Source organism: Pelobates fuscus, chromosome 3 (assembly GCF_036172605.1).
Source record: "Pelobates fuscus isolate aPelFus1 chromosome 3, aPelFus1.pri, whole genome shotgun sequence".
Classification (NCBI taxonomy): Eukaryota; Metazoa; Chordata; class Amphibia; order Anura; family Pelobatidae; genus Pelobates; species Pelobates fuscus.
Genome location: NC_086319.1, coordinates 380,429,923 through 380,456,521, shown reverse-complemented (window position 1 = coordinate 380,456,521; position 26,599 = coordinate 380,429,923). Strand labels below are relative to the sequence as shown.

At 44.8% G+C, this 26,599-nt stretch overlaps 1 protein-coding gene across 2 annotated transcripts in view; it reads right to left on the bottom strand.

Moving 5' to 3' along the window:
- RGL3 (ral guanine nucleotide dissociation stimulator like 3) overlaps nt 1-26,599 on the bottom strand; it is a 44,350-nt gene that overhangs the window by 3,182 nt on the left and 14,569 nt on the right. For both annotated transcript variants that reach the window (XM_063449545.1, XM_063449547.1), the window contains 13 exons: nt 18,445-18,543; nt 16,757-16,953; nt 15,998-16,072; nt 14,133-14,314; nt 13,934-14,058; nt 11,484-11,699; nt 10,359-10,462; nt 10,160-10,244; nt 5,257-5,340; nt 5,011-5,097; nt 1,414-1,446; nt 931-1,052; nt 543-632 (listed from right to left, as the gene is read on the bottom strand). In XM_063449545.1, the coding sequence (XP_063305615.1) occupies nt 543-632; nt 931-1,052; nt 1,414-1,446; nt 5,011-5,097; nt 5,257-5,340; nt 10,160-10,244; nt 10,359-10,462; nt 11,484-11,699; nt 13,934-14,058; nt 14,133-14,314; nt 15,998-16,072; nt 16,757-16,953; nt 18,445-18,543 (1,499 nt within the window). The remainder of the gene's footprint in view (nt 1-542; nt 633-930; nt 1,053-1,413; nt 1,447-5,010; nt 5,098-5,256; nt 5,341-10,159; nt 10,245-10,358; nt 10,463-11,483; nt 11,700-13,933; nt 14,059-14,132; nt 14,315-15,997; nt 16,073-16,756; nt 16,954-18,444; nt 18,544-26,599) is intronic.

Genomic DNA, 26,599 nt, shown 5'->3' with positions numbered 1-26,599 from the left:
CTATTTTCCCTCAGGACAAACAACCTACACCCCAACTTCTCTATCCATGAGAAGCAGATTCTTATTGGTGCAGAACTGCATGTTTCCGTACAAGCGCAATAGCGTCCCTATGCTTACTAATGGGAAAGCATTGGATTGGCTGAGATCATCAAGTTTTATGATTTTTAGCAAGGGAGGTGAAGCCAGCCAAGGCAAGACCGGCGAGACGTGGGACAGAAGTTGAGTAAAATCACTTTTTCAGAGCGATCTGAGGGGGACCAAAACAGTCGCAACAGCACTATAGTGTCGGAAATACATGTTCGTATTCCTGACACAATAGTGTTCATTTAAGAGGAAGGATTGATTGACAGCACTGCATAATGTATTCTCTATGCAATAATGGATTATTCAGTAACGTGGACGTGGCAAATTATAGGCAAAATATCCAAAATCGAAAAACTCTTCAACTTAGATATTCTTTCTAGTTTGGTTATTTTTGTCAATTCTCCACCAATATTGTGAATAAACCCCAGTAATAAGCAATAAGCAGACAGTGTACTTACGAGCTGAAACGTTTTGTGAGTTTCCTGCGGATTCGGGGGGAATTCGGACAGGAATCAGCAGGGGGCTCAATGGTACGAGAGATCCTGTAACTGGAAGAGAGATCAAGGAAAAAGTTATATTTATGTTTTGTTAATAACCGAAATCACCCCAAAAATTGCTGGTACCATTACAAGTTATAAGAGTAAGTTAAAGATAAATCTCATTATTACAACCAAATTATTAACTTTGTATTTCATTATATACAGCCCCATAATAATAACTCTACAAAAATAATAGACGTATATTTATAATGGTAATATATCCATGATAGAAGCCGTATTATAGCAGGAATACGAGTATCCATAAAACTCTCAATATAATTGTTTCCCAGTGAAATGATCATCACACCTTTGGTCCTCCGTCAACTGTCGGTGAGCGTAAAATGACTGGATAAATTCTGGCTTTCGTGTCAGGACATAGTGTCGGCATGTCAGCTGCAACTTCTGGATCTTAGCCAGAACCTCGTGCTCCTAGAGACATGGGGCGAGATACAGGAGGATGCTTGAAAATCTTAGTTTGTGGGTCTCTATGTGTTTGTGAGTATGTGTAACTGTGTGCATGCTTGTGCATCTTTGTAGAAACTGTTTGTTTCTGACAGCTTGTGTATCAGTTTGTTGCTTGCGAATTTGGATTCCTGCACATTGTTCTGCCTGTGTCTGATAATAGTGCAAGTTCGTGTATTTTTGTGTGATTGTTTGCAGGTATACCTTTGACTGTATCTAGTGCTGAGTACATGTACATATATGGATATAATGGTGTTAGAATCACTGTAATTGTGTACACTGTGAGTGTTTATCATACAGGTATTATTAGTAGCCTGCGATAACTTACCTTACGCCTCTTTTCGAAGTTAATGAGCCCACCCTGTAAATTGTCAAGAGGTTTAGATGTACATAGAAAGAGAATATAGAAAAAAAATATTTTACACAATATACTGTACGGCATAATTTATTTATTATCACTATACAACTTTATTATCCCTATATGCTAATGTCACTGGGTGCAAAATGAAACATCCAGAGGAATGGAATGGATCTAAACAAAGACTTAGAATTAGATAGTCAAAAGTAGCAGCTGTATTCACACAGATTCAGCAAATGAGACCCTTCTGGGATCACATACAGTATCTCACATAAGGGAGTACACCCCTACCAATTTAGTAAATATTTTATTATATATTTTCATGTGACAACACTGAAGAAATGGGACTCTGCTACAATGTAAAGTAGTAAGTATACAGCCTGTATAACAGTGCAAATTTGTTGTCCCCTCAAAATAACTCAACATACAGCCATTAATGTCTAAACCGTTGGCAACAAAAGTGAGTACACCCCTAAGTTGAAATGTATAAATTGGGCCCAGTTAGCCATTTTCCCTCCCCGGTATCATGTGACTCGTTAGTGTTACAAGGTCTCAGGTGTGAATGGGGAGCAGGTGTGTTAAATTTGGTGTTATCGCTCACTCCGTCATACTGGTCACTGGAAATTCAACATGGCACCTCATGGCAAAAAACTCTCTGAGGATCTGAAAAAAAAAATTGTTGCTCTACATAAAGATGGCCTAGGCCAGGAGTAGGCAACCTTTTAGTAGTACAGTGCCAAAACAAAATCTTGAAGTCCCTTGGCGTGCTGGTCCTATTTTTAAAATTGAGGTGTGTATGTTGCCGTATTTTGTTTGTGTTATTTATGGGTGCTGTGGTTGCTTTGTAGTGTTGTATTTGTGCGTATGTTAGCGGTTTTATTGTATATGTCTGTGAGTAGTTTGTGATATTGTTTATGATACCTATGAATGTGGGGTCTGCTTGTGGAATTCTGTTTGTGTGTGTGTGTGTGTGTGTATGATATGCCACATAGTGTGTTTGATGGTGTGTGTATGTGTGGGGCTGCTTAGGCTGTTTTATGCGAGAGTCTATTTGTGGGATTGTGTGTGTGTGTATGTGGATTGCCAGTGATGTTATGTTTGTGTGCGATGTGTGCAGGTCAGGGGAAGGAGCTGCGATAGCTGCTGCAGGCTACTCTGCTCCAGTGGTGATACCCATTTACAAATGCAGGGAGGAAGTGATCGGAGATAACTGACTCTAAGTGCTGCAATGCATAAACAAAGGATTGTCCCTCATCACCTGCAATCACTGCTCAGTTTGCACTATCAGATATCTTAAGTACCACTGGGACTCCTGATAGGCCAGATCATGTTTGTCTCTGGCAGCCTTGAGTGCCGTGCAAAGGCACACTGAGTGCCATGCATGGCACACGTGGCAAAGGTTGATGACCCCTGGCCTAGGCTATAAGAAGATTGCCAAGACCTTGAAACTCAGCTGCAGGGCGGTGGGCAAGACCATACAGCGGTTTCACAGGACAGGTTCCACTCAGAACAGGCCTCGCCATGGTCGACCAAAGAAGTTGAGTGCACGTGCTCAGTGTCATATCCAGAGGCTGTCTTTGGGAAATAGACGTATGAGTGCTGCCAGCATTGCTGCAGAGGTTGAAGGGGTGGGGGATCAGCCTGTCAGTGCTCAGACCGTACGCCGCACACTGCATCAAATTTGTCTGCATGGCTGTTGTCCCAGAAGGAAGCCTCTTCTAATGATGATGCACAAGAAAGTCTGCAAACAGTTTGCTGAAGACAAGCAGACTAAGAACATGGATTACTCCGATGAGACCAAGATAAACTTTCAGATGGTGTCAAGCGTTTCTGTCGAGAACCAGGTGAGGAGTACAAACACAAGTGTGTCTTGCCTACAGTCAAGCATGGTGCTGGGAGTGTCATGGTCTGGGCCTGCATTAGTGCTACCGGCACTGGGGAGCTACAGTTCATCGAGGGAACCATGAATGCCAACATGTACTGATGTCATCATGGAGCAGCAAGGCCGCCATCAGAAATTTTGGGGCCCCTAACACAGCTCAAGGTCTGGGCCCCCAGGGGCCCGCCTTAAGCCCGCCCACAGGACCCACCTCCAAATCCCGCCCACAGGAATACACACACAGACACAAACGGACACAGACACACACAGAATGATACACACATACTAACAGATACAAATACTGAAACAGACATACACACATACAGGCATACTGACACACACATACTGAGACACACGCACATGCATAAGGAGATACAGATACACACACACACATACACACACACTGACATACATACTCACATACACACATGCTGACACACACACACATACACATGCAGACATACATACATACTGATATATACATACTGACAGACACATACTGGCATACATACATACATATATACATCCACATACACATACTGGCATACATACACACACTGACACACACACACACACATATACATGCAGACATACATACTGACAGACATACTGATATATACATACATACTGACAGACACATACTGGCATACATACATACATACAGGCATACATACATACACATACTGTCATGCATACATACATACATACATACAGGCATACAGGCATACATACATACACATCCTGGCATACATACATACATACATACACATACATACATGCATGCATACATACATACAGGCATGTGATGCACATACTGGCAGTATGATACACATACTGGCAGACATACATAGGCATACATATACATACAATTCATTTTTCAGCCACCCTCCTCTTCTGTACCTTTGCATTGCAGGAGGGTGGCTGGGGATGATGGGCGTCGGCTGCCTCTCCTCTGCCTCTCCTCTCAGCCTTCAGGTTGCATCCTCCTTCCCGCGCGGAGTAAGCTGGGAGGAAGTGACGGCTACTTGCGTTGTGGCTGATTTTTTTTTTTTAAGGGGCCTGGTCGCGCTATTACAGTGCTGACTGGGCCCCTGAAGATAATAGGACCCATTGGGTGGCCCATCAGTGTGTAGGCCCCGGTGGAGATGCACCGGCGGCAATTCTGCCGCTCCATGTGGGGCCCGGGCGGCCCGTGACAACTGTCATGGTTGTCACTCCCTGATGGCGGCCCTGTGGAGCAGTGGAAGAGGGTTCCAGTGGCTCAAAGTACTCAAAGTGTACTCACTTTTGTTGCCAACGGTTTAGACATGAATGGCTGTGTGATGAGTTATTTTGAGGTGACAGCAAATTTACACTGTTATACAGGCTGTACACTTACTACTTTACATTGCAGCAGAGTGTCATTTCTTCAGTGTTGTCACATGAAAAGATATAATAAAATATTTACAAAAATGTGAGGGGTGTACTCACTTTTGTGAGATACTGTGTAAAAGCATTAAAGACCAGAGCTGATTTACATCCCAGGTATTATCATAGGTACAAGTAATATTGAGCACAACTGGCGTTCGGTTATTTTTGGAATGGAGGTGAAGTATCGCACAAGCTGGTTGGGATATGGATAAAGTGTGTTCAACTGGCATCAATTGGCTGAGTGTGGAATGGGTACCCAGAGAATAATACAATCTCACCTCCACAAAGTCTGGTAACGCTGTGTCCAACATGATGAGGTCTGTGAGGAATGTCCCCAGGTATGGCACCGTTCCCTGCGTCGGTCTCTGCATCAGGAAAAAGTGACAGCTCTTTGAAACAAGATCACATAATAAAATGAGCCTATAATTACTGGGATCTAACTGTAAAAATAAAGTAAATATATAAATTTTAAAAATAAGGGAATTATTACTATGGAGAATATTTTTTTCTTTTTTTAATCTTACCGCAGAGTGGACCTGGGATGCTGAGCGCCGGAGAGGGCGTGGCTCATTGCGCGCACTGTGTGTTCTACGGAGTGGAATCTCATCCTGAAATTGTAAAGATAATTAGCACATTAACACTAGCATGTAAAAAAACACTTATTATATTATGAGCTTATTGTAATTATCTACTTTATACCGTGCAACGTGTTCACAGGGCCGGCGCTACCTGTAAGGCGGACTAGGCAGCCGCCTAGGGCGCCCCTTGGGAAGGGGCGCCGCCAGGAGCGCCGGCCCCCCTAATGCTGCAGCCGCCCGAGCGCTCTGTAGAGAGCCTCAGGCGGCTGCAGCTTTGCCCGGGCTGGTGCGTCCATGAGGGCGCACCGCCCGGGCACAGCATGAGGAGAGGGAGGGGGCTGACAGGAGGGAAGCGCTCAGCGCTCCCTCCTGTCACTCCCTCTCTGTAGCGTGACCGAGCGCAGTATAGTCCGCCGGTACAGGGAGCATCTGTCTCCTGTACTCGGACGGACTAACAGGAAGTGAACACTGGTGTTCACTTCCTGTTAGTCCGCCGGGTACAGGAAACAAAAGCTCCCTGTACCCGCGGACCATGATACAGAGCTCGGCCACGCTACTATAGAGGTAGGGGAGGGTGGGGGGAATAAATAGAGAGGGGGGGGGAGATAAATACATGGAGAGGGAGGGGAGGAGGAGAAATCAATGAAGAGGGGGGGGGGGGAGAAATAAATGGAGAGGGGGGGGGAGGAGAAATAAATGGAGAGGGAGGGGAGGAGGAGAAATCAATGAAGGGGGGGGGGGGGGAGAAATCAATGGACAGGGAGGGGAGGAGGAGAAATCAATGAAGAGGGAGGGGGGGGAGAGAAATAAATGGACAGGGAGGGGGGAGAAATAAATGGACAGGGAGGGGGGGGATAAATGGACAGGGAGGGGGGGAAATAAATGGACAGGGAGGGGGGAAATAAATGGACAGGGGGGGGGGATAAATGGACAGGGAGGGGGGAGGACAGGGAGGGGGGAATAAATGGACAGGCAGGGTGGGGGGAATAAATGGACAGACAGGGAGGGGGGAATAAATGGACAGACAGGGAAGGGGGAATAAATGGACCGGGGGGGGATAAATGGACAGGGGGGGGAAATAAATGGACAGGGAGGGGGGGAAATAAATGGACAGGGAGGGGGTAAATAAATGGACAGGGAGGGGGAGGGAATAAATGGACAGGAGGGGGAGGGAATACATGGACAGGGAGGGGGGGGATAAATGGACGGGGGGGATAAATGGACAGGGAGGGGGGGGGAAATGGACAGGCAGGGTGGGGGAATAAATGGACAGGCAGGGTGGGGGGAATAAATGGACAGGCAGGGTGGGGGGAATAAATTGAAAGGGGGGGGGGATAAATTGACAGGGAGGGGAATTGACGGGATTAGGAGGGGGAATGAGAGTGGGGAGGGGAGAAGAGAGTGACAACGGGGGAGACGAGAGTGACAAGGGAGGGGGAGAAGAGAGGGACACGCAGGGGAGAAGAGAGTGACAAGGGAGGAGGGGGGAGAAGAGGGGGGAGAAGAGAGGGACAAGGGGGGTTGAGAAGAGAGTGACGAGGGAGGGAGAGGGGGAGAAGAGAGTGACAAGGGAGGGGGGAGAGATTGACATCCATCACACACACACAATGCACCCCTTGCACACAGAAAAACACACAATGCATTACACACAGACACACACACACAAGCAATTCAACCCTTACACACAATGCATCTCTTACACACACAGAAACACACAATGCATTCCTTACACACACTCAATGCACCCCTTACAGACGCACACACTGCATCCCGTACATACACAGAAACACTCATTGCAGCCCTTACACATACAAACACAGATTCACACAATGCATTCCTTACACACATATCAGGACATCCCCTACTCCTGTGAACAAACTAATTGGTGGAACATTAAGGTGGACCCTGGGGCCCAGACCTTGAGCTGTGCAAAGGGCCTTAAAAAAAATGGAGCCTTCTTCCTGTTCTCCCAGAACACAAACAGCCTCCAGAGAGCCTGTTCTACACCAGACCAGTGGAGCCAGACTGCAGGTAGAGCCCATCACCATCCTCATCTGATTGTAAGTAGGCAATCTAGTATATTATTCGTGGCACTAATCTCTAATTTACCTCACATTAAAGGGACACTTTAGTCCCCAGAACCACTGCAGCTTAATGTAGTGGTTCTGGTGTCTATAGCCTGTCCCTGCAGGCCTTTTAATGTAAACACGGTGGCACTGCAGCACTTGCGTTAGTTAACATGGGGCATTGTGATGTCATATCGGGGGGGGGGGGGGATGGGGGGCGGCAAACTTTACTTTTGCCTAGGGCGGCAAAAATCCTTGCACCGGCCCTGCGTGTTCATTATCAGTGTATAGATACTCAGGATTATGATACAGCGCAGTGTGTTCATTATCAGTGTATAGATACTCAGTATTATTATACAGCGCAGCGTGTTCATTATCAGTGTATAGATACTCAGTATTATACAGCGCAGTGTGTTAATTATCAGTGTATAGATACTCAGTATTATTATACAGCGCAGTGTGTTCATTATCAGTGTATAGATACTCAGTATCATTATACAGCGCAGTGTGTTCATTATCAGTGTATAGATACTCAGTATTATTATACAGCGCAGTGTGTTCATTATCAGTGTATAGATACTCAGTATTATTATACAGCGCAGAGTGTTCATTATCAGTGTATAGATACTCAGTATTATTATACAGCGCAGCGTGTTCATTAACAGTGTATAGATACTCAGTATTATTATACAGCACAGCGTGTTCATTATCAGTGTATAGATACTCAGTATTATTATACAGTGCAGTGTGTTCATTATCAGTGTATAGATACTCAGTATTATTATACAGTGCAGTGTGTTCATTATCAGTGTATAGATACTCAGTATTATTATACAGCGCAGTGTGTTCATTATCAGTGTATAGATACTCAGTATTATTATACAGTGCAGTGTGTTCATTATCAGTATATAGAATAGATTCTCAGTATCATTATACAGTGCAGTGTGTTCATTATCAGTATATAGATACTCACTATTATTATACAGCGCAGTGTGTTCATTATCAGTGTATAGATACTCAGTATCATTATACAGCGCAGTGTGTTCATTATCAGTGTATAGATACCCAGTATTATTATACAGTGCAGTGTGTTCATTATCAGTGTATAGATACTCATGATCATTATACAGAGCAGTGTGTTCATTATCAGTGTATAGCTACTCAGTATTATTATACAGTGTGTTCATTATCAGTGTATATATACTCAGAATTATTATACAGTGCAGTGTGTTCATTATCAGTGTATAGATACTCAGTATTATTATACAGCGCAGTGTGTTCATTATCAGTGTATAGCTACTCAGTATTATTATACAGCGCAGTGTGTTCATTATCAGTGTATAGATACTCAGTATTATTATACAGCGCAGTGTGTTCATTATCAGTGTATAGATACTCAGTATCATTATACAGAGCAGTGTGTTCATTATCAGTGTATAGCTACTCAGTATTATTATACAGTGTGTTCATTATCAGTGTATAGATACTCAGTATTATTATACAGCGCAGTGTGTTCATTATCAGTGTATAGATACTCAGTATTATTATACAGCGCAGTGTGTTCATTATCAGTGTATAGATACTCAGTATTATTATACAGCACAGTGTGTTCATTATCAGTGTATAGATACTCAGTATCATTATACAGCGCAGTGTGTTCATTATCAGTGTATAGATACTCAGTATTATTATACAGCGCAGTGTGTTCATTATCAGTGTATAGATACTCAGTATTATTATACAGTGCAGTGTGTTCATTATCAGTGTATAGATACTCAGTATTATTATACAGCGCAGAGTGTTCATTATCAGTGTATAGATACTCAGTATTATTATACAGCGCAGTGTGTTCATTATCAGTGTATAGATACTCAGTATTATTATACAGTACAGTGTGTTCATTATCAGTGTATAGATACTCAGTATTATTATACAGTGCAGTGTGTTCATTATCAGTGTATAGATACTCAGTATTATTATACAGTGCAGCATGTTCATTATCAGTGTATAGATACTCAGTATTATTATACAGCGCAGTGTGTTCATTATCAGTGTATAGATACTCAGTATTATTATACAGCGCAGTGTGTTCATTATCAGTGTATAGATACTCAGTATTATTATACAGTGCAGTGTGTTCATTATCAGTGTATAGATACTCAGTATTATTATACAGCACAGTGTATTCATTATCAGTGTATAGATACTCAGTATTATTATACAGCGCAGTGTGTTCATTATCAGTGTATAGATACTCAGTACTATTATACAGCGCAGCGTGTTCATTATCAGTGTATAGATACTCAGTATTATTATACAGCGCAGTGTATTCATTATCAGTGTATAGATACTCAGTATTATTATACAGCGCAGTGTGTTCATTATCAGTGTATAGATACTCAGTATTATTATACAGCGCAGTGTGTTCATAATCAGTGTATAGATACTCAGTATCATTATACAGCACAGTGTGTTCATTATCAGTGTATAGATACTCAGTATTATTATACAGTGCAGCATGTTCATTATCAGTGTATAAATACTCAGTATTATTATACAGTGCAGTGTGTTCATTATCAGTGTATAGATACTCAGTATTATTATACAGTGCAGCATGTTCATTATCAGTGTATAGATACTCAGTATTATTATACAGCGCAGTGTGTTCATTATCAGTGTATAGATACTCAGTATTATTGTACAGCACAGTGTGTTCATTATCAGTGTATAGATACTCTGTATTATTATATATGAATGTATTTTAAACCATGCAGAGTGATTACCTTGTTTAAAATCTCCCGACTCATTTCGTGGTTATTTTCATCAGAGAAAATGGCGGATAATTTGTGGAAGACCATCAGATTATCCCTAGATTAAAAATATGAGACAATGAGAATCTAGCTTTGTAGCAGCTCCTGTCTGCCTGGTTTTTGCGGTCTGGTGAGCAGTGTGTCTGAGGAGGGAACTATGCGCACACTGTACCTGCTCACTGACGCCCATGTTCTCTTCAGTCTGTAGATGGAGTTTGACTGCAGAGCTGACAAAATAGCTCTAAGAGAAGAGAAATTGCGCAGGAACCGGCAGTGCTGAAAAAGAAAGACAATGACACTTAATTTCTAATATCCATATTCTGTACCTGTACGGAAAACAACAAACTCCATATAATGTATCTCCCTCCTGTCTGTGTCACCCTGTGCTGGGAGGGATAGACTCCATGTCCCATAGCTCCCTCCTGTCTGTGTCACCCTGTGCTGGGAGGGACAGACTCCATGTCCCATAGCTCCCTCCTGTCTGTGTCACCCTGTGCTGGGATAGACAGACTACGTGTCCCATAGTTCCCTCCTGTCTGTGTCACCCTGTGCTGGGAGGGACAGACTCCATGACCCATAGCTCCCTCCAGTCTGTGTCACGCTGTGCTGGGAGGGACAGACTCCATGTTCCATAGCCCTCTCCTATCTGTGTCACCCTGTGTTGGGAGGGACAGACTCCATGTCCCATAGCTCCCTCCTATCTGTGTCATCCTGTGCTGGGAGGGACAGACTCCGTGTCCCATAGCTCCCTCCTGTCTGTGTCACTCTGTGCTGGGAGAGACGGACTACGTGTCCCATAGTTCCCTCCTGTCTGTGTCACCCTGTGCTGGGAGGGACAGACTCCATGTCCATAGCTCCCTCCTGTCTGTGTCACCCTGTGCTGGGAGGGACAGACTCCATGTCCCATAGCTCCCTCCTGTCTGTGTCACCCTGTGCTGGGAGGGACAGACTCCATGTCCCATAGCTCCCTCCTGTCTGTGTCACCCTGTGCTGGGAGGGACAGACTTCATGTCCCATAGCTCCCTCCTGTCTGTGTCACCCTGTGCTGGGAGGGACAGACTCCATGTCCCATAGCTCCCTCCTGTCTGTGTCACCCTGTGCTGGGAGGGACAGACTCCATGTCCCATAGCTCCCTCCTGTCTGTGTCACCCTGTGCTGGGATGGACAGACTCCATGTCCCATAGCTCCCTCCTGTCTGTGTCACCCTGTGCTGGGAGGGACAGACTCCATATCACATAGCTCACTCCAGTCTGTGTCACTCTGTGATGAAAGAATGATAACAATAATGATATCACACCTGTGCTATGCCAATCCATTTCTCTAGCACCTTCGCTCTCTGCTGTGGTCTGAGCTGAATATCATTTAGCACAGATGCTGTTACACACGCTGTCACTGCATTAAACTGAGCCACAGTGGCCCTAACACTGGGGGCCACGTGTCTATTTTCCTTCTTGTCACGTTGTGACCAAATACTGCCGAGACAGTGACACGTTTGGAGCCTCTGAAATAAGTCCTGCAAAATAGACAGAGTAAAAGTTACATGCGAGAGCGGGTTTCAGGTAGTTACACTATATAATTAATAGAACTCCTAATATGCACAATAACAATGGCTGAAAAGGACAGTCAGTGTTTAACACATCTCTTTTTTTTTTACTGTTGATCGAATAGTAGACAACAATCACAATTTTTCCCACAAAATGGTAAAACAATCCTTTGGGACTTCAAAATAAGATTTCCCTCTGGATCGAAAAATGCAGCAATATAAAGGAAACCAAAACAGCCCTAAACCTTTGTTTAAACTACAGATCCCATGATTCCTGGCCAACCCATGGGTGGATAAAAAATGGTGGTCTATAGATAGAATATAGTCATGGGAAATATAGCTTAATGGCAGCTTGAGAAATCATTTCTACAGGTTGGGGATGATAGGAATTGTAGACCAATGATGCAAGATTGCACCTCCCCAAATTTTATATTTACTATCCACACATCATCTTTCAGATAATCTGTAAAGCAGCCCGCCAGTGTTAGTTAGATTTGAAAAAAAAAATAGCTTTATATCTGTTTATTTGGAACAAAGACAGCCGCTTGGATCAGCAGTTAAAGATTGGTTTTTTTTTTGGTAACTTTCTAGGCAAACACACTCTGTTTCTTAGTGTTAGTGTAAGTTAGTGGCTACTTATTAAATAGGTAAACTGGGCAGTCTGTTGATTTCTTTAAATTGGTTGATTATTTAACAGATAATATTGGACGTTTAAAATGAACTCGACTACCGCAAAATTAAGACTTCATTGAGCGATAAATACAAACAGTAATCCGTCTGTGGTTTCTTCACCAAATATATTTTAAATAATGTGAACTTTTTTAAACTGAGGTGAAAATAATACTGTGTCTTTAAACAGAGCTATTTGTTATAGGCAGCATATTATAAAATGCAGATATATAAATAAAAAACCTCTAAGATACAGACCGTATTATAAACAGAATTAAATACATCACTTTTGGGAGTTTTATCTACTAAACCCCTACTTAGGAAGCTCGTATCCTGGGGAAGTTGACCACAATTGTGTAAAAAACTATCAAGAAAACTCTTTGCTTTTAAGAATGACTCATATTATCAGATGAACTTGATAGGAAATCAGGACTGTGCCACCAAAATCGAGACTGTTTGGACAGCGCAAAACGTTTGACAAAGAACACGGGTGACAATGTTACGAGAATATGCCTACAGAATGACCACAAGTTAACATGCATGTAGGGATTTTTTACTCTAAAATTGGAAATATGGAGTATTGCAAAACGTTTGCAAAATGTATGGCAAAACAGCTGAGATGGGAAAATATCCAAGAAGCATTTCTCTATTTTGGCAATTCTCCAAAGTTACTGGTTTACTCAATTAACTCAACAAGTATCCAGAAAGTACTGTGAGGCCTGGAGTAAGCAATGAGGCAGCAAGTCAAACATTATCCGGAAAGCTAGCTCCTAACTTTTTAAAAAAAAAGAACACAGTGATCCAAAACACGTTTCTCAAAGATCAGTGAAGCAGAGCAGGTTTTCTTGAGTCTTTGCTGACATCAGGGAAAATGTAATAGCTAGTTTCTGAAAAGTGTTTTTCTCAGTATACAGAATCCATATGATGTGTGTGATGTAGATTAAAGGGATGCTATAGTCACCAAAACAAATTTGGATTAATGAAGCAGTTTTGCTGTATAGATAATACCCCTGCAGTTTCACAGCTCAATTTGATGCCATTTGGGAGTTAAATCACAATGTTTATACAGCCCTAGTCACACCTTCCTGCATGTGACCTGCACAGCCTTCCAAAACACTTCCTGTAAAGAGTCACCTAATGTTTATACTTCCTTTATTGCTAATTCTTTTAACTTTAGAATTTCTTATCTCCTACTCTGTTAATAGATTGCTAGACCCTACAGGAGCTTCTTGTGTGTGAATAAAGTTCAATTTACAGAGCAGGAGATAAAGACTTAAAATAAGTTAACATGCAATTGAAAGTGAAACCATTTTGTTTCACAGCCAGGGGAGGTGTGGCAAGGGCTGCATAAACAGAAACAAAGTGATTTACCTCCTAAATGGCAGATAACTAATTAATGAGACTGCAGGGGCATGATCTATACACGAAAACTGCTTCATTAAAGTTCTTTTGGAGACTGTAGCGTCCCTGTAAATAATCAAGTAGGAAATAATAAGAATGAATGACAAATACATGAATTGCATGCGCACACTTACCACATCAATCAGGGTAAGTTGTTCGGCCACTTCCTGGGAGGGATAGGACAATAATTCGGGGATGTTTCCTGAGGCCTCGGCGCTCTCCTTGTTGTGTTCTGAAGGCTGCGTGGAGAGTTTCCATTCTAAATTTACGGAAAAATCAGTTATCACAGGAATGCTGTGTTACCCACAGGTTCCTGGAAGAAATGAATCTTACCTTGCAGAGTCACGTCTTGTTTTCCTTCTTCTTCTAAACTTTGTACCAGGTGAAGAAGGTGATTTGCGGTCTCACGGCTATCATGGGTTAGGTAGGACGAGATGAGATGTAGGCATTGAGGGGTATCTAGAAAATCCTGAGGATGTGTCTCTAACCAGGTCTGGAGGATGCCCCGGATAACCCTGAAATGAAGCATAAGAGAATGGTTCTATTGTGGTGCATTCATCTAATTAGGAGTTATCTAAACATTTTAGGATTTAAGAGTAAAAAAAACAAAAAAACAACCCAAACGTAAATTCTGAAACTTGTATTAGGATTTGATCAGACGATTACCAAGGATTGCTCACTAAGGACTTGAAATAATTATTGTTGTATGATGCATTTTTATTAAATGAAGACAAACACAACACAAAAATAAATGAATGATCAAGTCAATGAACACACACAACACTCAGCCACTACACACAACCCTCAGCCACTACACACACAACATTCAGCCACTACACACACAACCCTCAGCAACTACACGCAACACTCAGCCACTACACACTCACACACAACATTCAGCCACTACACACAACCCTCAGCAACTACACACTCACACACAACACTCAGCCACTACACACAACCCTCAGCCACTACACACTCACACACAACATTCAGCCACTACACACACAACACTCAGCAACTACACACAACACTCAGCCACTACACACAACCCTCAGCCACTACACACTCACACACAACATTTAGCCACTACACACACAACCCTCAGCAACTACACACAACACTCAGCAACTACACACAACACTCAGTCATTACACACACAACACTCAGTATCCCCACCCCCCATACACACAACACTCAGCCACTACACACACAACCCTCAGCCACTACACACTCACACACAACATTCAGCCACTTCACATACAACCCTCAGTCACTACACACTCTCACACACAACACTCAGCCACTACACACAAAACTCAGCAACTACACACAACACTCAGCCACTAAACACAACACTCAGTCACTACACACACAACACTCAGTATCCCCACCGCCCATACACACAACATTCAGCCACTACACACACAACGCTCAACCACTACACACTCTCACACACAATCCTCAGCCACTACATACACTTGCACACAAAGACACAACACGCAGTCTCCCCTCCTCCCCCAATATACACAATACTCACTGAAACAGAGCATAGGGCTCTAAGAGGGGACCCTGATCTGGAATACTGCTTAGGCCCCTGGGCAATCTTAATGGCTGATTATACAATATGATATTATCATGAAAACCTAGCTACGGGGATCTATTTATTAACTCAGCCACATAGGAAATACATGGATAGCCAATTATTCTGGCTGGGAAAGTTTGATCCCTAGCCCTGTGATATCAGTAGTAGTTTAGCAGTAATTGCCCGGAACGTTTTGAACATAAAAACAAAGCTCAGAATGTAAAATTACCAATCCATTTATAAACTGGGTTAGCGGATGTTTTAAGGAGAGGCATAATTAATTACAAAATCATGTTGACTCCTACTAATTATATTATTGCATAAAACAATATCCTGAACATACTGACATTACAATCCTTTCTCTCGTTATATTTGATAGACCTACAGATCCAGTATTACCAGACTGCGATCCAGTTTTAATTCACACCCATATCTTCCCACACTAACACTATACCTACCTGCCTAGGAGCCATGGCTAGTATGTCACCTGATAACAGAGGGATTTCCATACACCACTGTCAATAATCATAACTCCAGAAATAATAGGCTATATTCTCAATGAATACGTGGATATTCTGTTAAAGCACTGTGACCTCTCAATTTTCACACTGACCTCTGTACACGCAGGACATCTGGAACTGGGCTTCCAGGAGGAAGAGTTTCTTCATTGCCCACTTTTTCTAAGCGTCTGTAGAGAAAAACAACTTCAGTTTATCATCTGGACAGCTCTGAGGTGGGATCTATCCGTCCATCCAGGGTAACTCTTTGTAAACAGCCACCAGGTAATTTATTGTTTATAGCAGGAATTTTAATGCATCTGTATAAAGGTGCCTTGCCAGTAGTTGGGCCAACAAATGTACACCAGAAGTTATCAGATACTGTTGACTATCTACCCAAAATCACCTTATATCCCTTAAAAAAATGGCAATAACAATGAAGATGAGTGGCAAACATATGACTGATGGGCATTTAAATACCCTCAGTCCATTTACACCTCATTAATCCTACCTCTTGCTGGGGGTACGCACAATTTTAATTTCATGGTTCAATTTCATTTTATTTTGTTTTAATATCAGGCTCAAAGGTTTACTTTTTTATTTCATTTAAAAAAAAAAAAACTAATTCCATTAGTTAAAGTTCACTATTCAAGGGCCTCAAGTGAAACGGTTGGATAATCTAAGAATAGTTGCATTGTCTTTAGCAAGAGGAGTTAGTTATGGGGATAGGAGGATTTTGATCTCCATTTGGGGGTCTGGGATGAGCAAATACTGGATGTAAATCCAGTTGTATGCACAACAAAATAAAGACAGACCTCATTGGAAGAGAAATGAAACATCTATGAATAACAAAAGAGTAAAACGTTTTCCCTCACCTGTCCAACAACAGCTCCAGCACCTTCTGGGGGGTTGTAAAGGAACGATATGTGCTCAGGAAGGTAGGTACGTAGGCAGTATCAGTTCCTTGATATTCTACCAGGAGGTTCTCTACCAGCTTCTGAAGAGTTCCAGCACGTAGACTTCGAACTTTACAGGTCTTATAATGAACATAACCAGGGCAAGAAGGAACAGCCTAGGGGTAACGGGGAGTGGGTTATATGGGGAAGACATTACGGGGAAATAACACAGGATAAAGAGGAAAAATAGGTGGAGAGTAGGCAATAGTGGAGGAACTCAACATGGACCAAGAAGAGTAAGAAGATGGTTCAGAAGATGTCACACAATTGTTAAGAAAGGGAGATAGGATGAGTGGAGACGTGAGGTTATCACGAAGAATGGAGGAAAAAGAAGGACGTAGAAGATGAGAAGGTGGTTAACAGGAGTTGGAATGAGTCTTTAAGTTGTATCCATGCTTTCATTAGAAGAGAAATCAAATCTCAAGATTTCCATCCATACAAGTATCAGTTCTTCCTCAACACCCCTTGTAAAGTACTGATATAGTGCTTAGTTTGTAATTATTGTTGATGAAGCTAAATTGGATATTAAATCCTTGGTTGGGAGCCTAACCTTATATATTTAATGTGTCTTTATAATTTATACATGGTCATCTATATATCATATTCTCCACCACATGCATTGCCTATCCCTTTCTCTATTGATGTTAAATAAGCCATTTAAATTAAATATGCCTGTTGGTTTGTTTTTTCCAATTAAACTATGTTGGCTTAGTTCCTTTTATTCAATGTATCGAAGGCTGTGGGATTTGATACAGTTATAGAAAAACACAATGATAACAATGATGTATTATATCGCAAGGAGAAGGGACGGTTGGCATTGTTTACAGTAGCCAAGACGTTCCTTAGAAAGACATATCGTGAGTAGTAGGGTATGACAGACGGCTATGGTGACAAAAGACAGGAATGTGACAGGTTACATGTTGGGAGAGATGTGGGTGGAATATTAGGACATGTACACAGAAAATGAGGAAATTAAGTCAAATTAAACATCGGGGTCTACATAGGTTATCATGAGAGAGAGAAAGAGGGAAAGATAAAAAGAACTACAAAAAATGTCAAATTTAAATTTTAACTAACAGCAGAAACATACAAAAAAATGTATGCTGCCGTGATATAAAATGTTCTTACTAATAAAGTATTGTTACACACTTCAGTTAAGGCCGCAGTAGCCATACTAGAAACATTCTCCAAGTGATCTATGTTACCGTTTCGGCTACTTTGGCCTTAATTTTAAAATTTACTTTGACTTCCCAACAATTCACACTTTAGTAAATAATCCTGTCGGACCTTGTGTATTAAATGTGCAGATAATAGTAAATTCAGAGTAGTTACGCAGAAACCACCTTCATGGGATAGAATACGCTATCTGCTGTCTGTTGTTACTGAGTGTCTGAGTGAAAATACCAGATAGAGAGTGTCTGGCCTAGGTTAACATTAAGTGAATTGTAGCTTGTGATTGGAAATGTGCGTTTTTTTTGGTTTTTAGGGTGGTATGTTAAGCCATATGTCATCGTTAGGAGAGCAGCTTTAACAGCTGGGCCCTAGGCAGTAGCCTAATGTCATGTTATGGTTACTCCTACTTTGAGATACAGAGGTCCATCTCGTACCAGGTTGTCTTCAGGTGGTGTTTCTGTCCTCACTCTCCTCAGTGTCACGCCATAAATGGCTCCATCTTCAATCTCCTCACCCCATTCCTGCAATGGATTCTGGGAAGAAAATAAGATTACAGTCTATGATTCCATCATCATTGTAAATGTCACATTATGTCTAAAAGTTTGCCTTAAAGTTAATACAACTGAGAACTCTGCAGGCAGCAAATAAGCACATTAAGGACATTATTTGGCCATCGACGCTAGAGCAGCCACATCAGCCACCCTGCCAGCCACATCAGCTAGCCACAGCAGGCAGTCACCCTGCCACAGCAGCCAGCCACAGCAGGCAGTCACCCTGCCACATCAGCCAGCCACAGCAGGCAGTCACCCTGCCACATCAGCCAGCCACAGCAGCCAGCCACAGCAGGCAGTCACCCTGCCACAGCAGCCAGCCACAGCAGGCAGTCACCCTGCCACATCAGCCAGCCACAGCAGGCAGTCACCCTGCCACAGCAGCCAGCCACAGCAGGCAGTCACCCTGCCACAGCAGTCACCCTGCCTCATCAGCCACCCTGCCACAGCAGCCAGCCACAGCAGGCAGTCACCCTGCCACAGCAGCCAGCCACAGCAGGCAGTCACTCTGCCACAGCAGTCACCCTGCCACATCAGCCAGCCACAGCAGCCAGCCAGCCACAGCAGGCAATCACCCTGCCACAGCAGTCACCCACAGCAGCCAGCCAGCCACAGCAGGCAGTCACCCTGCCACAGCAGCCAGCCACAGCAGGCAGTCACCCTGCCACAGCAGCCAGCCACAGCAGGCAGTCACCCTGCCACAGCAGTCACCCTGCCTCATCAGCCACCCTGCCACAGCAGCCAGCCACAGCAGGCAGACACCCTGCCACATCAGCCACCCTGCCACAGCAGCCAGCCACAGCAGGCAGTCACCCTGCCACAGCAGCCAGCCACAGCAGGCAGTCACCCTGCCACAGCAGTCACCCTGCCACATCAGCCAGCCACAGCAGCCAGCCAGCCACAGCAGGCAATCACCCTGCCACAGCAGTCACCCACAGCAGCCAGCCAGCCACAGCAGGCAGTCACCCTGCCACAGCAGCCAGCCACAGCAGGCAGTCACCCTGCCACAGCAGCCAGCCACCCTGCCACAGCAGCCAGCCAGCCACATCAACCAGCCACCCTGCCACAGCAGCCACCCAGCCACAGCAGGCAGTCACCCTGCCACAATAGCCTGCCACATCAGCCAGTCAGCCAGAGCAGCCAGCCAGCCACAGCAGGCAGCCAGTCACCCTGCCACATCAGCCACAGCAGCCAGCCAGCCACAGCAGGCAGTCACCCTGCTACATCAGCCAGCCAGCCACATCAGCCAGCCACCCTGCCACAGCAGCATGCCAGCCACAGCAGGCAGTCACCCTGCCACATCAGCCAGCCACCCTGCCACAGTAGGCAGTCACCCTGCCACATCAGCCAGCCAGCCACATCAGCCACATCACCCTGCCACAGCAGCCAGCCAGCCACAGCAGGCAGTCACCCTGCCACATCAGCCAGTCACCCTGCCACAGCAGCCGACCAACCACAGAAAGCAGGCAGCCAGCCACAGCAGGCAGTCACCCTGCCACATCAGCCAGCCAGCCACAGCAGGCAATCAGCCAGCCAAAGCAGCCAGCCACAGCAGCCAGCCAGCCATATCAGCCAGCTACAGCAGGCAGCCAGCCAGCCAGAGCAGGCAGTCACCCAGCCACATCAGCCAGTCACCCTGCCACAGTAGCCAGCAAGCCACATCAGTCAGCCAGCCACAGCCGCCAGCTAGCCACAGCAGCCAGCCAGCCAGCCAGTCACATTAGCCAGCCAGCCAGCCACAGCAGCCAGCTAGCCACAGCAAGCAGTCATCCTGCCAGCCAACCACAATCTTGTGCTATGTGTACGATCACTGAGTTCAGTGTGGATCTGATATTTATATTTCACTCCTTGAGGTTTATATCAAGATACATGTGAATATTTGTTGCCACACATTATGAAGATAGGGCTTATATCGAAGTGACTTCGGTACTGTCTTGGGTGAATAAAGTATCTTGGTGTTACCAGTGTTACATACGTGTATGATTTTTATTTATGTTCCTTCTTTCCATATACATGCATGTGTGCCAATAAGCAATGTCATAAAAGAAGAGGGCTGGGTTTACTTGTGTGTGTATATGGATATATTGGTGTTATACTGGTAGTATGGTGTTATATGGCTGTATGTATATATTGGTGTTCTGTTACTAGTGCTGTGTGTTTGCGTGTGTTGACGTGATTTTTCTATGAAGCTTTTCCATCAGGTTTCTTAACCCTTTGCATGCCTGCGCTTTATGTGATAATAGCCCCTTCGTGACATTTCTTATATATATTTGTATATGGGTAGGCAGCCCATAAAGAGCCGATGAAATGTTTAAGCACAATACTTTGTGAAGAGCTCCACATACAGGGTTAATAAATGACAATGTATCTCAGTTAATGAATGACACTGTATCTCAAAGCATGTTCCTACTTGCAAGACTTTCGGATTTGACTTTTGGATAGTCCCTGCCCTATCTATAAATCTCTCCACCTGATTCCAGTCAGTTGTGTTCCCCGGTGTTACTAGTACTGCGCTGTGGCATATGTTGGTGTACTTTTCATCAAAGTAGTAAATGAAAATAAGTAAATATATTGTTAGAAGAAGTGCTGTATGCTGCAAGGCCGCCCTCTAATTCACCTAGTTGCTGTTGAAAATCCAGCCAACTACTCTCATTGTCCTTAGCCAAGCTAACTGACAGTGATAAAGCGTTACATTAACCAGACAAGGGACACTAAGTCTATGTGTGTTTGGAAGGAGGGGATAATAGTTCCACTGCCTCCTTCAGTAGCTGTGAGTGAGGTGCCAGGGTTTAGGGCCTTGTGCTGTGCGAGCTGAGCCAGTAGGGCCTCACTGCAAGTTTTGTGCACATAATTACTGCAGCCAGAAGAATTTATATAAGCAGGCACTTTGTAGAATGGAGTTTAGCCTTTGGCTACGAAACGGACCATCAAAAGTAGGTGCAGTTCCCCCCTCACCCCCTCAGATTGGCTTTGCTTCCTTGGTACCTGTTCACATTTTTATTCGAATTTGTCATAGTCTTTAAATGGCAAAAAGGAGGCTTTACATTTATCTTTTTAAATGGACACTAAATGCACCCAGACCACTTCATATCATTAAAGTGGTCTGGGTGCAGTATCCCTGTCCCTTTAACCATGCAATGTAAAACACGGGAGTTTAAGAGAAACGGTAATGCTTACATTGCAGTACTAAGATTACCGCTAGTGGTTGTCTACTAATTTACCTCCCTGAAACAACGCTGGACATCCTCACACTTTGCATTGGGACATCCAGCTTCTTAAAATCCCCCATAGAAAAGCACTGATTCCATGCGATCCCATGGGGAAGGCCTGGAATCGAGTAAGTAGTTAAAGGGTTTTTAACCGCTTAAAGGGACACTGTAAACACCCAGACCACCTCTGCTCATTGAAGTAGTCTGAGTGATTTGTCCCTTTTGTACCTAGTGCTGTAATATTAAACATTGCAGTTCCAGAGAATTGATTCAATGCTTTCCGATGGGGAGGTCTAATGCGTGTGCAGCATTTGCTGCACGTGCGCATTGGACCCCGCTCATCGCAGGACGGAGGAGGGGTGGAGCTTCGACCCAAGCCAAGTGACATCGGTGCTTGGATAAGGTAAGTAAATAAATGACTTTTAACCCTTTATTTACCAGGAAGGGGGGCGCGAGGGAGGGGGGAGGCAGAGGGACATTATAGTGTTAGGAATACAGATTTGTATTCGTAACACAACATTGTTACTTTAAATAAATGGGGGGGGGGGGTGTTAATCGTAATTTGTTTATACTGGCTGTTTAGGAGTCGGTCTGGGTAGTTTGCCTGGATTTTCAATGTTGGGTTAATTTGTGTCATTGATGTTTTGAAATAAAGTTACAGTTTACCATATCAGTGTGTTGTTACAATGTGTTTTAAAATGCCTTTAAACAACTTAGGGTCTCAGTGTGTTTCTTATCTCAGTGTGTTCCTGGTCTCAGTGTGTTCCTGGTCTCAGTGTGTTCCTGGTCTCAGTGCGTTCCTGGTCTCATTGTGTTCCTGGTCTCAGTGTGTTCCTGGTCTCAGTGTGTCCCTGGTCTCAGTGTGTTCCTGGTCTCAGTGTGTTCCTGGTCTCAGTGCGTTCCTGGTCTCACTGTGTTCCTGGTCTCAGTGTGTTCCTGGTCTCATTGTGTTCCTGGTCTCACTGTGTTCCTGGTCTCAGTGCGTTCCTGGTCTCATTGTGTTCCTGGTCTCACTGTGTTGCTGGTCTCGCTGTGTTCCTGGTCTCAGTGTGTGCCTGGTCTCACTGTGTTCCTGGTCTCACTGTGTTGCTGGTCTCGCTGTGTTCCTGGTCTCAGTGCGTTCCTGGTCTCACTGTGTTCCTGGTCTCAGTGCGTTCCTGGTCTCATTGTGTTCCTGGTCTCACTGTGTTGCTGGTCTCGCTGTGTTCCTGGTCTCAGTGTGTGCCTGGTCTCAGCGTGTTCCTTCCTGGTCTCACTGTGTTCCTGGTCTCACTGTGTTCCTGGTCTCACTGTGTCCCTGGTCTCAGTGTGTTCCTGGTCTCAGTGTGTTCCTGGTCTCATTGTGTTCCTGGTCTCACTGTGTTGCTGGTCTCAGTGTGTTCCTGGTCTCAGTTCGTTCCTGGTCTCATTGTGTTCCTGGTCTCACTGTGTCCCTGGTCTCAGTGTGTTCCTGGTCTCATTGTGTTCCTGGTCTCACTGTGTTGCTGGTCTCGCTGTGTTCCTGGTCTCAGTGTGTTCCTGGTCTCAGTGCGTTCCTGGTCTCATTGTGTTCCTGGTCTCATTGTGTTCCTGGTCTCACTGTGTTGCTGGTCTCAGTGTGTTCCTGGTCTCAGTGTGTTCCTGGTCTCAGTGTGTGCCTAGTCTCAGTGTGTTCCTGGTCTCAGTGTGTTCCTGATCTCAGTGTGTTCCTGGTCTCAGTGTGTTGCTTGTCTCAGTGTGTTGCTTGTCTCAGTGTGTTCCTGGTCTCACTGTGCCCCTGGTCTCACTGTGCCCCTGGTCTCACTGTGTTTCTGGTCTCAGTGTGTTCCTGGTCTCAGTGTGTTTCTGGTCTCAGTGTGTTCCTGGTCTCAGTGTGTGCCTGGTTTCACTGTGTTCCTGGTCTCAGTGTGTTCCTGGTCTCACTGTGTCCCTGGTCTCAGTTTGTTCCTGGTATCAGTGTGTGCCTGGTCTCACTGTGTCCCTGGTCTCAGTGTGTCCCTGGTCTCACTGTGTTCCTGGTCTCAGTGTGTTCCTGGTCTCACTGTGTTCCTGGTCTTAGTGTGTTCCTGGTCTCACTGTGTTCCTGGTCTCAGTGTGTTCCTTGTCTCAGTGTGTTCCTAGTCTCAGTGTGTGCCTGGTCTCATTGTGTTCCTGGTCTCAGTGCGTTCCTTGTCTCAGTGCGTTCATTGTCTCAGTGTGTTCCTGGTCTCACTGTGTTCCTGGTCTCACTGTGTTTCTGGTCTCAGTGCGTTCATTGTCTCATTGTGTTCCTGGTCTCACTGTGTTCCTGGTCTCACTGTGTTTCTGGTCTCAGTGTGTTCCTGGTCTCAGTGTGTTTCTGGTCTCAGTGTGTTCCTGGTCTCAGTGTGTGCCTGTTCTCAGTGTGTGCCTGGTTTCACTGTGTTCCTGGTCTCAGTGTGTTCCTGGTCTCAGTGTGTTCCTGGTATCAGTGTGTGCCTGGTCTCACTGTGTCCCTGGTCTCAGTGTGTCCCTGGTCTCACTGTGTCCCTGGTCTCAGTGTGTTCCTGGTCTCACTGTGTTCCTGGTCTTAGTGTGTTCCTGGTCTCACTGTGTTCCTGGTCTCAGTTTGTTCCTTGTCTCAGTGTGTTCCTAGTCTCAGTGTGTGCCTGGTCTCATTGTGTTCCTGGTCTTAGTGCGTTCCTTGTCTCAGTGCGTTCCTGGTCTCAGTGCGTTCCTGGTCTCAGTGCGTTCCTTGTCTCAGTGCGTTCATTGTCTCAGTGTGTTCCTGGTCTCACTGTGTTCCTGGTCTCACTGTGTTTCTGGTCTCACTGTGTTTCTGGTCTCAGTGCGTTCATTGTCTCATTGTGTTCCTGGTCTCACTGTGTTCCTGGTCTCACTGTGCTCCTGGTCTCACTGTGCTCCTGGTCTCAGTGTGTTTCAGGTCTCAGTGTGTTCCTGGTCTCAGTGTGTGCCTGGTCTCACTGCGTTCCTGGTCTCAGTGTGTCCCTGGTCTCACTGTGTTCCTGGTCTCACTGTGTTCCTGGTCTCAGTGTGTCCCTCGTCTCGGTGGGGGGGGGGGGGGGAGGAGGTAGAGGGGAGGTGCCGGGGGAGGTTAATAAGGCACATGAAATGGCACACAGAGTGCTGGGGGAAGGCACACAAAGGACTGGGGGGAACAAAGAGGCACACAGAAAGCTGGGGGAGGCACACAGAGGGCTGTGAGGGAGAGAAAAGACAGGGGGCTGGGGGGAAAGGACACAAGTGCTAGGGTGGGCCAAGAGAGACACAAAAGGGCTGGGGGACAAAGAAAGACACAGAAGGGCTGGGGGTGAATAGAGACACAGAAAAGGTCTGGGGGGGCTAGGGGAGAAAGAGATGCACAAAAGGGTTGGATAATAAAGAGACACATAGAGATGCTAGAGGGACAATGAGACACAGTGCGGCTTGGACAACAACAAAGAGAAACACAGAGGGGCTCGGGAGGACAAAGAGATGCACAGAGGGGCTGAAAAGAGAAAGAGACACACAAAGGGGCTAGGGGGAGAAAGAGACACACAGAGGGGCTAAGGAAGGGGAAAACGAGACACACAAAGATGTTGGGTGAGAAAGAGACATGCAAAAAGGCACACAAAGTTGTCAATTTTTGTTTTTTTAGGGGGGCACAAGTAGATGGTCTTGCCTAAAGCGCAAAATAGTCTTGCACCGGCTGTGGGTGGAAGGGGTTTTAAATCACCTTTTACTACACTTTAACTGTATTGGCTTATTGTAGTGTGTGTGTTTGTGTTTGTGTTTGTGTGTGTGTGTGTCTCTCTGTCTCTCAGCAAACCCACATTTTAAACTCCTTTTATAATATTAGTCTCTTTGTAGATCTGACACTCATTTTAACCAAAGAAGAACTAGAAGGGCAGTCAAACTGTTCTGGCACACAAAGGGTCAAATAACATGTCTTCTGAATGCATACAAGTATTTTTTTCATGACCTGGGGCAGAAACCCATCCAAATCATGTGTTACGCTAAACAGCCTATGTACTAAAGAGAGAGATTTCACACAGATTATTTAACGCAGTAAGCTGGAAGGCTCTTTTGTCCCCACACTCTCTCCCAAGGGACACACGCCAAGTCACAACAAGGTTAAACCACCAGGTTCCATGCAAAGCGACTGGTCCGGTTTAACCAGCTCCCCTCCCCCTACCAGCATGAGATCCTGGCCTCCCTGCTAATGCTGACACCAGCCCTCATATTACCAAAACATGCCACCCCTGCCAAAGGCCGTCTTCAGGGAGCCGTAAAACAGATTACTATGGGGAAATCACTTTTATATTTTATCTGGGGACACATTTAAAAAAACAAATACATCATACAGGACAATGATTTCAGCATTTAATAAAAGTTAGACCTAGTCTAGCTGCATTATCATTATTATTTACAAAGCGCCAACAAATTCTGCAGCGCTGTACAATGCTCTCCCAGTGAGTTTTAAGAGCTCCAGTCATTCTAGGAACTATATATAATAGTGGCGCATTCAAACATACTGCAGCATGGGTTCAGTGGATATAGGGGTTTAGTATTAAAGTTATGGCAGTATAGCATTAAAGGATTGGGGTTCTAACACTAACTCTGGCTGAGAATGATGGCATTTGCAGTCCATAGCATCTTAAAGGCATGTACTCCTCACCCTAAAATCAAATCTAAGCCCTCTAACCCAAAGTATCCTGACACTTAAAGGACCACTATAGTGCCAGGAAAACATACTCGTGCCCCCACCCTCAGGGTCCCACTCCCGTGGCGCTGAAGTTGGAGGAAGGGGTTAATCAAGTACCTTTTTTCCAGCACCGGGCTCCCTCGGCGCTGGGGACTCTCCTCCTCCTTCCGACGTCATCGGCTGAATG